This window comes from Nelusetta ayraudi, unplaced genomic scaffold (assembly GCF_046127955.1).
Source record: "Nelusetta ayraudi isolate G7.1 ecotype Tasmania unplaced genomic scaffold, CSIRO-AGI_Nayr_v1 ptg000155l, whole genome shotgun sequence".
NCBI classification, from domain to species: Eukaryota; Metazoa; Chordata; class Actinopteri; order Tetraodontiformes; family Monacanthidae; genus Nelusetta; species Nelusetta ayraudi.
In genome coordinates, this window is record NW_027466205.1 from 120,230 (window position 1) to 136,001 (window position 15,772).

At 47.7% G+C, this 15,772-nt stretch overlaps 1 protein-coding gene and 1 long non-coding RNA gene across 2 annotated transcripts; one reads left to right on the forward strand and one right to left on the reverse strand.

The window, feature by feature from the left end:
• Nucleotides 1-4,404: 4,404 nt before the first annotated feature.
• On the forward strand, nucleotides 4,405-11,837 carry eef1e1 (eukaryotic translation elongation factor 1 epsilon 1). The gene is made up of 4 exons (XM_076013727.1): nucleotides 4,405-4,561; nucleotides 4,924-5,121; nucleotides 8,976-9,071; nucleotides 11,172-11,837. The coding sequence occupies exons 1-4, from the start codon at nucleotides 4,478-4,480 to the stop codon at nucleotides 11,313-11,315; spliced, it is 522 nt and encodes a 173-aa protein (XP_075869842.1). The 5' UTR covers nucleotides 4,405-4,477; the 3' UTR covers nucleotides 11,316-11,837.
• Nucleotides 11,838-11,962: 125 nt separating this feature from the next.
• LOC142880083 (uncharacterized) lies at nucleotides 11,963-12,207 on the reverse strand. Its single transcript, XR_012925383.1, has 2 exons — nucleotides 12,060-12,207; nucleotides 11,963-12,021 (listed from the first exon to the last, which is right to left on the reverse strand). It is a non-coding gene; the product is annotated as an uncharacterized LOC142880083 (long non-coding RNA).
• Between the last annotated feature and the right edge of the window lie 3,565 nt (nucleotides 12,208-15,772).

The following is a 15,772-nucleotide window of genomic DNA, read 5'->3' on the forward strand; positions in this document are numbered from 1 at the left end:
TTTTTTTTTTTATTCTTCTTCTTGTTCTTCTTTACAAGGCGAAATTCCCGCTTTGGGCGAAAGACGGCTGGAAAAATGCAAGTGGACAGCGTCGCTTTTCAAAGAGTCACAGTGCTCCCTGCTGGTGGAGCGCGGTATGACGATTAAAAAAAAAAAAAAAAAAAATCCCGCGCTCAGCTTTGTGCATGCTTGTTTTGTGTTGCACGGCTGCTCCCAAACTTCCCGTGAGTTGCGCGAGGCCGAAACCTCGAACAACATGGGAGTTTCCTCCCCCCCCCCCTGCTAACCTCCTGCTAACCTCGGCGTCTGAATCACGGACGAGACGCCTAGCAAGGGGGTGGGAGAGAGAGAGGAAGGGGGAGAGAGAGAGAGCGAGAGAGAGAGAGAGAGAGCAACCTGCATGGCCAATGGGCAACTTCAATAAAGACAATCTGACTATTCAGAAGCTATAATAATCAAGATCCTCCCACCGCGCTTGTTTGTCTGAGGGGGACGCGGATGGCTACGGGTAGGGGGGGGGGATTCAGAGTGGTAATTAATAGTCCTTAGTGGTTGGCTGCTGGATGGGGGACAGGGGGACGTGACTTGCCGCTACTGCGAGCTGGTGCCCCCCCCCCCCCCCCCCACTCTGCCACCACACGACCCCCTCAGCGTCTCCCGCGGGTTGCCATGTAAGCAAGAGGAGGAGGAGGAGGAGGAGGAAATGGAGAAAGTGCCTTTATTACATGTTCGTTTGTCTCCAGGGCCGGGGACTTAACCGTCCTCTTTCAAAGCAACACACAGACACACACACACACACACACACACACAGAGACGCGCGCACACACACACACACACACACACACACGCACAAGTGTGCCTTCCAATGCTAATCTCGTGTCACAAATGTTAAGCGAAAGACATGAAATGCCACAAAAATGTCATCACTCCGCTCCCGTCACCGGCTCAGCCCGGCTCTTCCAGCCAGACTCGGCCCACCCTCACCCTCACCGCCCCCCCCCCGACCCAACCCACCCCGACCCCCTCCTCTGTAAACATATTCAAACACACACTCATTTGCATGTATGTGTGTGTGGGACAGAGATGGGGGTTTGAGCACAGAGGTGTGGGTGTGTGGTGGTGGTGGTGGTGCTGGGGGTTCCAGCTTGTTGTTTTTTTAGCCTTTGGGTACCCGCGCCTGCATGGAGCAGCAGGGTGGCTCACAATAATCCCATCACCCTCGTCGTCACCGGCGGCCCCCGAAGGCCGCACCGGGAGGCTGCAGCATTTCTGGCAAACCTTTGGATCCGACTTCAACTGCGAGAGCGCCGGCAGCTACCGGGAGCGGGGGCCGGTGGGCTGCTGCACGGCGCCTCGGACGACCAGCGCAGGCTAGAAGGCTGCATGGCGGCCGCGTGAAAAACAGTAAATAATAAAAAGGCGGTCGGTGGTTTGACATTTGGTGGGAGTTTTATTTGGCGAGTGATTAATCAACAAAAAGAACCGTGTCTTTGTGTTGAAGCGACAAAGCGGTTTTGCTTGTGATCGCTAGTTGTTGCCGTTTTTTTTTTTTGTAACGTGGTAGATTATTAATATCGAAAAGCAGCATCATGTGACGATTGGAAAGTTTTTTTCACTGAAGGCTCTCTTACAAAAAAGCAATGTGGTGAGAAAAAAAATTTAAAATGTCAGAAAAATCAATCAGGCAGTGCTGCTTGTTTTTTTGCGAGCTAAAAATGACACCGTTATGCACCCTTTGTGATGTCACAAAGGGCACTGATGCCAGGTTAACATCAGGTCAGTTCTGCCCTCCGTGACCACCTTCTTTTGTGGGAGCTACAAGGTACCAATTTTAGCAAGGAGCTAAGAAACAGAGGTGTTTTTGATGGCTGGAAGGCTGTAAACTCAGTGTGGCTAAGTGGCTAAGAAATGTACAAGGTCGCTCGAAAAACAAAAAGCTCTGAAGATCTCGACGATAGGACAGTAAAAATCTACTTAAACTGATTTGGACATGGAGCAAATTGGGCCAAACTTAGGATCAAAACTCAAGCCGTGCAGGGGGAGGGAAAAGGTTCATTGCATCTGCCCGTTCATTGACGGGCAGATGACGCCTCGCACATCTGCCCGTCTTCACCTCAACTCAACTCAGCTCGACTCAAACTCAGGGGGCCCTTCTTCCAACATGTCACCCCCCCCCCGCCGGCCGGCACCCATCCTCGCCATGGCTCGCCGGGGCCCCCCCGATACTCATTTTCGCCAACGCATGCTGACAGCAGCTCGCGTCGGCTCCTCGCAAAACCGATCGCCCCCGTTCCTCCTCCCTTCTCCTCCTCCCCCTCCTCCCCAGATCATCTCGCGCGGCTGGAGCGGCGCTCCGTCAGGGAGCTTTCACAGGTTGTGAAAGGTAACAGAGGAGACAGGCGGGCAGGGCTGCGGGGGGCCCTGCGTCCCCGGCCGCAGACAAATCGGCGTAACAGCATATTGTAAGCTACGATGCAAAAAAAAAAAAAACAAATAAATAAATAAATAAAAAGCCAGCATAGATCTACCAGGACTGGGGCTGTGTTTATGGCTATGCCTGCGCGGGGGAACGCCGGCGGCGCGATCGGTGACCCCCGCCGTAGATTCCCTTGCTAACGTGACCCCAGATTATGTATCACAATCGGCATGAGGAAAAGTCCCACAGGCTACAGTTAGTCCCGAGCGCCGGGGATTGTTGCACTCAGCCCGCCTGAGCGCAGACAGGATGTGGCAGCTCGGAGGCATTTAGTTAAAGGAGATGCTACGTTAGCGCTGCGGGCGTGCATTTATGGACGGCCCTGCCGGGGTAAAAAAAAAAGAAAAAGAAAAAAAAGAGTATGACGTGCTGGGATCTATAAACAAACGGCAAAATAAATAAATAAATAAATAAAAATGGAAGGTTGGATGAGGGGAGGAAAAATAAATATTACCGTGGATTAGCCTTACCTTGTTTTCCGCGGCATCTAATCATTTGTGATAGTCTCTGTACTCATTCTTATAATTAATTTGTTTACGCAGACAGCCAGCTCTCGACAAATTGGGTTTAAAAATATCATCTGTTCATATATATTAGGTTCATGGGGGGACAAGGGGGGGGGCAGTGAAGATGCGGCTACATGGGCGTCAACACATGGACGCAGCTCAAACAGGGTCAGAGCGTCGCCTGCGTGGGTATTAAAAAAAAAAAAAAAAAAAAGTACTTTACGACGGCTTTAAAATACTGCGCAGAGGGATTTTTCCCATCGTATTGAGTGAGAGCGATATTTACAACTGATGCAGTTCATTCACTGCTTTACGAGCGGCAAATGTTCAGTAACATTTCAGTGTAAAGGCAAATTGCACGAGAGGCTCTTTAACGAAGGGCAGGCTATATGACACGGACGACAAACGTACGCAACCATAGATTACAAATGAATAATAATAAAGTTTCAAAGTCACACTTGAATGCACCTCCATAAAAGCATCTATTAACTTCCTGGCCTTTCATAGTCGTATATTTAAGATGGTAAAGCCGTGTGGAAGAAAATAAGAAGCACAATGTCTCCGTCCTGAGTTCAGGGCAGAGAAACGCGGTGCGCAACAACGGGCCGAGACTGACTTTTTGCCATTATTTTAGGGTTTGCTTGTTTTTGATTGTTTACCAGTTAACACTGGATTCTCAATGGGGTGGAATTCATTAACAGTTTCATGTCACAGATGCAGTCACTTCCATAAGGGTGTTGCATTAAACGCGTCGGCCACGTACACGGCAAAGTACATTTAAAATATGCTCACACATTTGCTTGCAGTTGCACTATGTTCTTGAGCCAATCAGATTCAGCTGTGTTATTGTTGCAGTTTACATCTAGCTTGTGTATTTGGACTTGTAAAAGACAGAAAAGACCCCAGTGTTTTTCACTTTGTTTAGTTCTGGTTCACTGTTTTGTTTTTGTTTTTTGACTGAACAACGGCAGCGTCTTAGGATGGAGACATCATAGAGAAATCACATAGGCACAGTCGGAATCTAAGCAGACCGATTGTACATATTACCAGAGCCAGGACACGTTATTAATGGCTGCCAGACGGGACAGAGCTGCTGTTTTACTGCCAGTCAAATTCAAAAAATACACCTCAAGTCGGGAGCAGTGCTAATCACTGCGGATATAAACACAGGTTACTTATGTTTCACTTGTAATAACAGATATGTCATTTAACGTGTGATAAATATATATTAATTTAATTTATTTGTTTATTTAAAATAAGTATAACATTTTATTTTTATCTTATTCGAATCTGTTTTTATTTCATTTCAATTCTGTTTTACTTGAGAACGCAAGGCTCACGCCTGATGCAATGCAGTGTAAAAAACCATAAAGTACACAACGTGTGCTCTCATTGGTCTACACTACTGTCAGTCAGGGTGTCGTAGGCGGGACGTGACCGCCGCCACCCAATCAAGGGACACGCACGCCGCACGGCTCCTCCGCCGGACAGAAACATGGCGCTCCGGGAGCTGCTGTCGCTGGAGAAATTTCTGGGCTTGAAGAAGCCCAACAAGTACAGTACGCAAGGGGAGAAAAAGGTGACACTCTCGTAAACCTTTGCGACGTGCCTCTGTGGCTTCAAGGGCGCGGTTTCGTCTTGCATGAAGCATTTGTTTGGCAGCGTTAGCGCACAGGAGCTAGCTGGAGAAGGCTAACGCGTTAGCCGCCTATGCTGAATATACAGGCTTTGTGCTAATATCGCCCACATGTACCTCAATCTTGTTTTCACCAGCGATCTTTAATCGTCACTTCCATACACTACAATATGAATTATGTCCAATTGCGTCATGTTTCCCACCAGTCACTGTCTGCGTGCTGGGATCGATATAACGGGGCTGAGGTGACTCTACATTGAATGAAACGCGTTCTCCAATATCACTCCGCCTCCTCCACCCTGCAGCTGCCCGTGCTGCAGACCAACAACGGTCCTCCGCTGGTGGGACTGGTGACCATCGCCTGTCACCTGACGCTGGAGGCCAAGCGGCCGGAGCTGCTGGGCGACAGCGCCGAGAGCAGGGCCGTGGTGCAGCAGTGGCTGGAGCACAGAGTCACCAGGCTGGACGGCTGCAGGAAGGAGGAGGTCAAGAGCCTTTTGAAGGTAGCGCTGGTGATCCACTGTCTGCAATCATGTCATTTTATTTTACAGAATTATGTTGCTTTGCTCACGCACAGGCACCATGTCAAGGCCCTGGTGCAAACGTTATGACAGGTGGGGGGATTTGACAGGGAGCAGGTGGATGGAGTGCTTTGGTGACCCAAGGAGGAAAAATATATCACAGGGAATGAAGAAAACGTGCTTTAAAGTCAATTTAGAATGAACAAAAGCATTTCAACAATATATATATACAGTACGTCTTTGAAGCCCCGCGCGCGGTATTAATGCTCTTTGTTGAAATTACCCATAGGCTGCGTTCAGACTGCAGGCGAATCGGATTCGAATCAGATTCCATCTCAAATCCGATTTTCAGGGCTGACTGCCGACACTGTTTTTTTTTAGCAAGTGTCCAAATTGGATCTGGCTCTGTTCAGACTGGGCCACATTATTGACCCACAAAAATTGGATTTTGGCTGGCAGTCTGAACGCGGCTTTAGAAGTACAGCTTTATTTTACTACTTACTTACTCTAAATATAACTTCTTCAAGTTCGGCTGGCCGCGTTGGAAAGCTTAACGGGCCGCAAATGGCCCCCGGGCCGCAGTTTGCCCGTGCCAGCCCTAGTCTATTCGTAACTGGCCGCGGCGCCGAGCTCGGTTTTGTTTCCTGCGTCCGTCTGTCTGTCTGTCTGTCTGTCTGCGTGCGTGCGTGTGTGTGTGTTTTTCACTCCTTACTTTTAAAGTGGCACAGCAGGACCTCGGTCTTGCTCACATTCTCCTCCTCTTTGCCCACCAGCCAAGTCCGTGGTGCGTGTCCGTCTGTGATCCCAGGGCACGGACGACAGGAATAGGCACTGATGTGCGGCCCCTACAGTGACAACGCAGAGGGAGGAAGGGGGGGGGGGGGCTTTAATGTGTCTGACGCCGGTCAGCGTGAAATGGATCGTCAGCCACTGGTCTTCTCCATGCCCGGGCGCCTCTTGGCTCTTTTGTGTCAGCGTGGAGTGTTTATGGGTGCTGTGTGTGTGTGTGTGTGTGTGTGTGTGTGTGTGTGTGTGTGTGTGTGTGTGTGTGTGTGTGTGTGTGTGTGTGTGTGTGACACGGTGTCGTGGCGTGGCGGCAGAAGTCATGCTGGTTGGCAGCATGTTATCTGGACAGGCCTCTTAAATATTTTAATGGCGCCACTTAGAGGAGGAAGTCGCCCTGAGCGCCGCTCTTCTGGTCCCCACCAGGGTCCCGAACCCCCTACCCCCGAACCTCCCCCCGTCTCGTCCTGCTGCTTCACCCCCTCCCCCACACCCCCGTCCTCAACACCCTCCTCTCAAAAAGTCACACGGCATTAAAATTATCCAGATATTAAAAAAAAGTGTCAGCCAGTAAAAGTTCTTAAAACTTCCCCGTCAACCCCGGGGGATGGGGGGGGCAGCAGATGAGAAACAAGTTTTATCAAGACGACGAGTGCTGAGAACAAACAAACAAACAGGGTCGGGTTCAAGAGAACTTGGCTTTGTCTTCAGTGGCGTGAACGAAACGCATCGTTTCACAACCAAAAGCAAAATATTGACTGCCAGGTGTGTCTTTAGCGGTGAACAGCTGCTCATGGTGGCACAGTCCAATAGAAGTGCTAAATTGGAGTGGATGAACAGTTGCTTTCAAGGCCATCTGAATTGCAAAAATATTTGCAGATTTTTTTAATTTTTTTTTAATTTTTTTTTTTAGGAAAATTGGAGTTTTTATTCTTCCGTCGTGTTTGGCTTTAACTTTGTGTTTGACAGAAATCTGATGTAATGCCGAACTGTAACGGTATACGCCCAAACTCTGATGACGATAGTATCAATCAGATCAAATGTATTGACAAAGCATATAAAAATAAAATCGAGGGGAAAACCCGAATGAATGAAAGAAAGAATTTCGATGAAGAATTTAATCGACAATCAATCAATTATCGATTAATTGTCGATTAAGAATTTAATCGACTAAATTAAATTAGTCGCAATCAATGGAACACTTTTCACATGGGTAGTTATTATCATTATAACAGTGTAGTGGCAGGGAAGACTTTACTTTTAAAAGCCTTAAAAACAACAAAACAACAGAAAAAAACATTGAAATGTGACCCATTAAGAAGTCAACCTCAAAGTCAGAGGATAAATGTTCAGGGTGTTTTTACTGTTCTCCTTTGTGAAAATGGACACTTAAGGGTTAAATAATGTGTTCCTCGCGCATTTTTCATCGTGCAATTTAGGTTCTCAGGGGGGGAAAAAAATCGCAGCTGATCAATTAATCGTTAACCAACCGATAAGGTCAATCAGCTAACGACTAATGAATTAATCGATCGCTCGCATCAACGACGACTAACTACAACAGAGTTGCCTTGGATTCTTCGCTTGCAAGGATGTAACTGAATCTGTCCGCTTCTTGAGGGCAGAAGCGTCGTCGTTGCAGTGAGGTTAAAAAACACGATGACGACCGATTACACGGCCCGCCGCAGTTTGAAAAAGTTACTCGGTGCCGCCTGTCTCTGCGGTAAAAAAAAGTGAAGGAATCCCTCAGGTTGTGAGCAGCATAAACAATATCAGTATTTTCTTGTTGTTGTTGTTTTTGCGAATATTTCATCACCGCGAGACCAAGAAATCACAATATTCACGCTTGAGGTCGTCGGACTGTCAGGATGGTGGAATGGCCAATGCCTACATGACATTGTTGGAGCGCCTATGTAAGTGTGTGAGGGCGGGGGGGGGGCATGTAGGTAGTGGGGGCAGGTTTCAAGTCTCGCACATTGGGTGGAGTTGGGGGGGCGGGGGGGTCGGTGGGGGTTCGCGGCAGAACAGTCTCTCCTCTGATGCTCTGCTGGGCTTCAGCCTGGCCTGTGGGCTAAGAAAAGATCTGATTGTGGAATCGGGGCGGGGGGGGGTAGGAAGTCTGCTGTCTTCATGCCTTGTTTGGCATTAGCCACTCTTGCCGCACAATAACTCCATTTGCCCCCGAGATGCTCCGCGTGCGCCCAGTGTTCTCGCTCCGCGCGGCGTACAAGTGCTAAAGATGGTCCCCGCTCCCCTGGGACCAGCACTTTCCACGCACGACTCTTGCACACCCAGACGCGCGCGCACACACACACACACACACACACAAGCGTTAAGAATGCAAAATGAATGCGCACGTCGCGGTGCCCAAGTTTTCCCGGACCGCCTCATTGGATTCACAGGCAAGATTTGCAGCCATTTGGTCACGGAGCAAACAAACAGCCTCATTTAATTTTTTTTTTTTTTTTTTTTTTGCCGCAGCATCTGCGCTAAATCTCCTCTCCCCCCCCCCCCATCATTGGGAGGCACTGCGCGACAACCCCCTCAGGTTACATGTTCTTCCCATCCACGGAGCACGGGACAGACGAGCACGGGAAGTCAGATGTGGACGCACGCGTGCGCCTCACGCAACCTCAGACACACACACACACACACACACACACACACACACACACACACACACACACACGCACACACACACGCACGTGCGCGCGCAGCTTAACGAACCTGCTGCCAGGAGGACTCCCATGAAAGTGTAGAACTCTGCTGCAGGAACAAAGAAACGCGTGTCTCTTCCATTCGTTTGAACTTTACTCGTTTGAAGGAATTTATACGAAGAAAATAAAAAATAACGTGGTCATTTGATGGGTTACGCAAGACGTGGCGAACTTTGTCGTCTTGACTTTGTCGTTTGCATATTGTCATGTATTCTGAACACCAGTCGCCCCCAGTTTGAATTATTTCTCAACGTGTGTGTGTGTGTGTGTGTGTGTGTGTGTGTGTGTGTGTGTGTGTGTGTGTGTGTGTGTGTGTGTGGTCAACGTTACTTGCTGCAGGACCTGGACGCCTACCTGCAAGACAAGGTCTACATGGCGGGCAACAAATTCACCATGGCTGATGTTTTCATCTATCACGGAATCCATCCTCTAATAGTGAGTAGTAGTCGTTCCAGTTTTTATTTCAAAATAAAAGCACTCTTTAAAAAAAATTCCGATTGCAATTTGCAGGTGTTTCACGAGAATTACGTTTGCTTTGGTTTGCTTACGTTTGTTTGCTGTCAAGAGTGGTCGTTATAAAGCTATAAGAAAAGATTTCGTCCAAACATAATGCGTCATTTCCACTTGAAGTGAACTGCCCCCCCCCCCCCCCCCCCCCCCCCCCCCCCCGTACGTCACGGTGACGTGTAAATACGAACAAAGTGTTTCCATGGCACTTTTTTCGATATCAATACATCTGGAAAACCACCTCACGAGGGGGTCAAAACCTTTTAACGATATTTATCAAAGGTTACGTGTTTCCACCACCAGTTTTCTATTGCGATATTTAGCTTGTGCGCAATTCTAGGGGTAATGGAAACGCAGCAACTCGCCTTTAATGGAAGCCGGTTTTCCCCCAAAACGTCAACACCGTCGAGCGGTTCGCCTGGGAAGCTGGAAGAGTTGACCTGAGAAAGGATGAGAGGGGGAAAATAATTAAGCAGATTTTCAATGGGCCTGACATGTGGATAAATTATCACTTTGGTTTTAGTCATGGATGCATGTTCACGACTCCTCCATGAATGAATTTGCTTGTTTCCGCACTAAGGACATGACATGACTTCGGTGTTTTTTCCAGCAGTTAAATTCTTTTTAGGACGGAGTCAAGCGTCTTGAAATTCCACACGCGATAAACATCATGAACTTTTGTGCCATCATTAAAAAAAAAAAAAAAAAAAAAAAATTTCCACCAAAACAAGGATGGAACCGCTCGCCTGTTTTGGAGGAAAATCTTGGGCCGATTTGTCGCGCCTTCAGCTCAGTTTCGTTCCCGCCGTCATTGTCCGGGGGACTTGCCCAGCTGTCACCTCCCTTCCTCCTCCATCAGCGCCCACTTCAATCAAACCACAACCCCAATGAGCAATTTGTCGCGGCGCGTAACGCACAATCGGGCCAGTCATTTGGCCGCGGGGGCAGGGGGCGGGGGAGGGGGAGGGGCGACGGGCTTGTGAACGCCTTCCCGCTCCTCTTCTGAGAAGCGAGGCGATGTGGCACAAAGTGTCGTCTTTAGCCGCGGACCGGCGGCCGGCGAGTTGGTCACGCCTCTCGGCATTCCGCAAAAAAGTGCGTTTCGGAAATGGGGAGAGGCGTCGTGAAAGGGGGGGGGGGGGCACGATCACATGTTGGGAGATGTCAGCGGTCGCGGCGGAGACGAGAGCCCGCCCGCCCCCCCCCCCCGACCAGCGCTACCACCACCAGGCAGAGGGGCGTCACTTCGGTTTGCAATCAGTGGAGTTTTTAACCTCGGGGGGTCGAGAGGTCGGCCGGCCCGACTTTTAAAAACCGCGGCGGCGTTCGGTTCGCGGAAGCATCGAAGCCAACGAGACCGGAGGTCGCGGGGGGTGGGGGGGGAAAGCGCATCTCCAATAAGATGGATTGTCCTCGTCCCTAATTTATCGGCGTCCGAATGGGAAACAATGCGTCCGGCGTAAACTTGTCCAACAGTGTTTTAAGGAGGCTTTGAACTCCCAACAAATCCACACTTGCCTCACAGCTAAAAGAAGCCAAATGAGGAGAAGTTGGTCCGTTCATATCAGGAATCAGGGTTCCGGCCTCGCACGCAAGTCTGACTGAAAATTGTGTCCACTTAAAAAAAATGAGACTGGCTCTATTGTGAAAAGAGAGATCAACATGAGGAAGGTTTTATACCTTTCAGATGCTCCTAAATCTCTGGGTTTTAAACCTTTTAACCACAAGAAATTAGTGAAATTGCACCCCAAGCTGTAAAGTTGCCACTTGTTTTCACCACTTTAACTGTTTTTGTTTTGTTTTTCTTTGTCAAAAGTTCCATCTGTGATTCAAAGGCAATTAGAATTGCGACGGAATCTCATCATCATCAAAAGGAAAAAAGCAAAAAAAAAAAAATAAGAGTAAACGGAAAAAAAGAAAAAAGGAAGGGGAAAAAAACATGATCTCATCACCGACAGTAAAACGTTCCACCTTCTTAAATCCCATCGTGTCCCCTTCTGACCCCCCCCCCCCGCGCCCGCCCCTCAGGTTGACTCGGCCGTCCAGGAGAGGGAGCAGTACTCCAACGTGACCCGATGGTTCGACCACATTCAGCACTTCCCCGGCGTCCAGCGCCACCTGCCCCCCGTCGCCGTGCTCAGGAACAGAATCTACACCGGCCGACATCACTGACGCACCGACCCAGCTCCGGCCCAACTAGCACCTCGCCTTCATTTCACCTCTGGGTTTTGCAATCACAATTTCTGTTTTTTTGTGTTTTTTTTTTTGGTCTGTGCGGCACCAGGCTCTTCAAAGCAAATGTTTCTGTTTAGCCGTCCAGCCGTCTAAATATAATAATAATAATAGTAATAATAATAATAATAATAATAATAATAATAACAACAACAATAATTATAAAAAGAAAAATACTTTTTCAGTTGTGTTCCTTGAAAACGTGCCAGTGTTCCCAGTAACTCTGTCCGTAAGCGTCTTATTTACGGCATTGGAAATGTTGAAGTCTTAACCTTTGCACTGTAACTGAGTTGAGTTCGGATCCGACGCTGTTACGTCAGTGCTCTGTCACATTTGTTGGACTTTTGGGGTTTTTAAAAAAAAAAAAAATCCACCCTTTTTTAAAAGGGAACGTTTCTTTTTTTGTGTGTGTCGGCTGCTGTTAGTCACTGTCCCTGCTTATTAAAAAGGTGTTTCTATTTATCCCTGCTGGTGATTTTATCGAAACCTTCCGTCGCCGAGATAAAAAAAAAAGAAAAAAAAAAAAGGCCCCTCTCCACCCAGACAGGAGTCATTAAATCTTTTTTTTTTTTTTTTTTTTTCCCCCCTTTCCTTTTCACGATCACGTCTATACGTTAATGTCTCCCAGCCGCTTCCGGACATTTCTCTGGACCCTCCCCCCCCCCCCCACACACACACACACACACACACACACACACACACTCCCTCCGCTCCATCCGTCCCCACTTCCTCGCCACCAGTCATGTGGGTGAGCAGTGAGCAGTCGAGCCAGCCAGCCAGCCAGCCCCAGAGTCAGAGATCAGAGTGAGACTCCAATCAGTCCCACTGCTACCCACTGTTGATGCTGCAGGGCCAGTGAGAGGGAGAGAGAGGGCAGCGGGGCTCACCAGCTGCCACACACATCCAGCCAGCCAAGGCCAGAGCCCAGGGCCCCCTGGGCGACAGTCAGCCACTGTGTGTCATTTCAAAAACCCTCGCACTCCTACGGAGGTTGGAGGGGTTGTAGTGGTGGTGGTGGAGGTGGAGGGGCTGCTGGAGAGGGAGATGGAGAGGGATAGAACCCTCCTCCACCACCACCACCACCACCCACCTCTCCTCCCCAAAGGCCTCAAGAGGATCTTTTTTTTTTTTTTTTTTTTTTTTCTTTTGGTGACAAGTGAACAATGATCGCCGCTGCCTGGGTTCGTTATTATCACAATGTAGAAACTGATTTGATCGACGTGAGACAAGATCTGCAAACAAAACGTGGATGATAAGACGATAGCAAATGAGCTTTTCCGACCAATTATGTCGCGTTGTTGGCAAGGCCTGCTTGCGCAAAAAGTGAGTGTTTTGCACAAATAGAAATACGTCGAATTTAGAGCAGAGGAGCGCAAAAGTCCTCATGTGTACTATTATCAAAAATAAAACCTGATCTCTAGAAAAAAAATCAGGAGAAAACTACATATTGAGTCCTCTCTTTGCAGTCCTCTTGGGAAGGTGAACTAATCCTCCCTTCATGACATCACCGGGGGCAAAATTGGCACACACTCCCCCCCCCCAAAAAAAAAAGTGTACTGAGCAGAAAAACAGGCTTTTTTTTTTTTAGTGATGTGCAGTTTTGGCGAGTAATCTATTACCAAGTAATCCTCGACTGTAATTAAACTACTTTTAGTCAGAGTAATGTAATGGGATTACTCTGGCAAAAATGGTAATTATATCATAATTACTTTTCTAAAACGATTTTGCAAGCTAAAAAAATGTCTCATTATCCTCAAATTTAGAAAAACAACCGAAAACAACGATGCCGCAGATCGATGATGCGGCCGTGCACGCAACGACATTGATTACTTTCACGGGGGAACCCCAACAACACTGGAAGCAGAAAAAAAAAAAAAGAATCTTGCCCAACGTGAGCCATTAAGCGTGACGTCGGATCACCTGTGCTGGGTCGACCTGCATCAGTAACGTCAGGGACGAGCAGCTGATGATCCATGACCTGATTATTTGTTCTATTCCTGCGCCTGTTTTGTTTGTATCCACGGAGAATGTGCTTTGAAAAGAACACAGATTTTTTTGTTTTTTGTTTTTTTTTTTCCTTTTTCCTTTCCAAAACAAAAAAAAAAAATTTCAAAACATATCAAGGTCAGTGATACGCCTTCGCTGTATGTTTGCGACCAGTGTTGCGCAAATGCGAAGGATAAAAACAGCTCAGAGTCATTTGAGCGGGCCTTGTGACCGGGGCCGCCTCGTTTATGATGTGGTTTAGCGTTAAAGGAGCCTCTTGTCCCCGGCCGCGTAAACATTCACATGGAGCGCTCCGTGCGAGCGCAAGAGAGGGCCCGCTCGGCCTCCACTCGGAGGTGTCGAGAATGATTTGGCCGCATTAGTCACATCTGCCAAAAAAGATCGCCGGGACATCCGTGCAAGTAGCGCCCGTGGTTGGCGAGGGTGAAATTTTAAAGCGCAACAGCAGCAACAACAGCAACAACAACAACACACACACACACAAAAAAAAAAACAGTCATGAGAACAAGTGAGCTTCTCGGGCAAAATCATCGATTTACGCGTTGCCTCCGAAGAAGTCGGCGCCGCAGTCAGGAAACCAGAAGCACAATCGGATTCTAGGAGCTGCGGCCCAGTACACAACACGATGCAACGCTAATATTTAAAATGAGAAATGTTTCAGCTGTAATGTAATCACACAATACGGTGAAATCTAAAGCACAATTAAAGGATTTCGAGCTGCAAATAGGGAGAGTATCAAATTGTCTAATCTTAAAACGCCTTTCAAGTGTCCTTTAAAGTTGCGTTTATATTTCACTGTTTTTGTTGTTTGTTTTGTTTTCAATGGTGTCCTACTATTTCATGCGCAGCACTTTGGTCATCTTTGTTCTATCAGTAATCTATCTATAACTAAGTAATCCACTACTGTCATGAAACTACTTTTTGCATAGCGGAGTAATGTAACTAGATTACTGTGGCAAAACTGGCAATTATATCATAATTACTTTATTAAGTAGCGATTTCGTGACTTTTCCAAAAATCTTCGAGTTGTTTTAAAAATATTTGGAATTGCAAAAAGTTAATTCAAAGCACTGAGCAACTCTTACTTTATCTTTATTTAACTAAAGTAATTAGTAATTGATTACTTATGTAAAAAAAAAAAAAGTAGTTAAAGCAGTAATTAGATTACTTTATTAAGGAGTAATCGGGAATCAGTAGTTGCATTACTTTTATGCAGTAACCCCAACAGCACTGGCTCTATAAATAAATTTGATTTGATTTGATTTGAACCACGCTAACGTCACAGCTCTTCAAGACGAAAGCTAAATCTCCACACCTCAGTCCAAAATTCTTCACCAATTTTAAATGTGCTACATTTTTACGGGGACTTTCCAAGAGGCGCGGGACATTCTCAGGGAGCCTTCAGAACAACTCCCGACTCCTCTCTCAAACTACCACCACCACCACTTCTTCAAGAGCCACTGGCGCGGGTCTCCGTGCTGACCGCTAGCAGAATCTTAATGCCGGGCGGCGCAGTCAGGGTGCCGCCTGATCAAACCCGAGCGGCGCCGGGCCGCAGCAGGTAACCCTGGATGGAGGCGCCAATTAGTGGCGACCTTCCCTCTCGCTTCTGAGGGCGAAGAGCGGGGGGGGGGGGGGCTGGGGGGCGCCCTCCCTCCCTCCCTGCTCGCACGGCGGTGGCTGGAGAGTCACCCACTTTACCAACTGTGCCCCTCCCTGCTGCCGCCCCCTCCCCCTTCCAGGGCCTGGGGCGGGCCTGATTGACCGCTGACCTCTCCCTGGCTGCCTGGTGAGGAGGAGGTCAGAGGTCTGATGAGGTGAGGTGATCGTCACCGCTCGCTAATGACTCGCTCCTCAGCGGAGCTGTGGCATCCCGCTGCTGTGAATGGGAACTAGGCAGAGGTGAGATATGCGGTCGAAACCTTTCCGAATGTCAAACTTTTATCTTCTTCTTCTCCTTCTTCTTCTTCTCCTCCTTTTTTTTAAAAGGCCAAAAAACGCAGCACGTCTCGCTGTAATTTCAATTGCAATTTCAGTTCTTTTGGCTCGTCAAGAAGAGCCGGCTCTTTTGACTCTCGAACGGCTCGTCATCTGAACTTTTTTTGTAATTGGGCCAAAAGGGGCTTCAAATTCTGGCTTGCGTGCGTACACATATTTCTCATATAACCCCCTTACTGAGATTTTCAAAATAAAACTCATTTATTCTCAACAAAAAAACCTTATGATCGAGTTCGAGACTCTCTTCTCAAACCAATATATATGTATGTCTACACACTGTACATATACATATACATATATACATACGTATATTCATTTCCAAACATGTACATGTATACATATACAGATATCTAAATATATATTTACGCTACCTGTCAAAAGTTTGCGGCCAC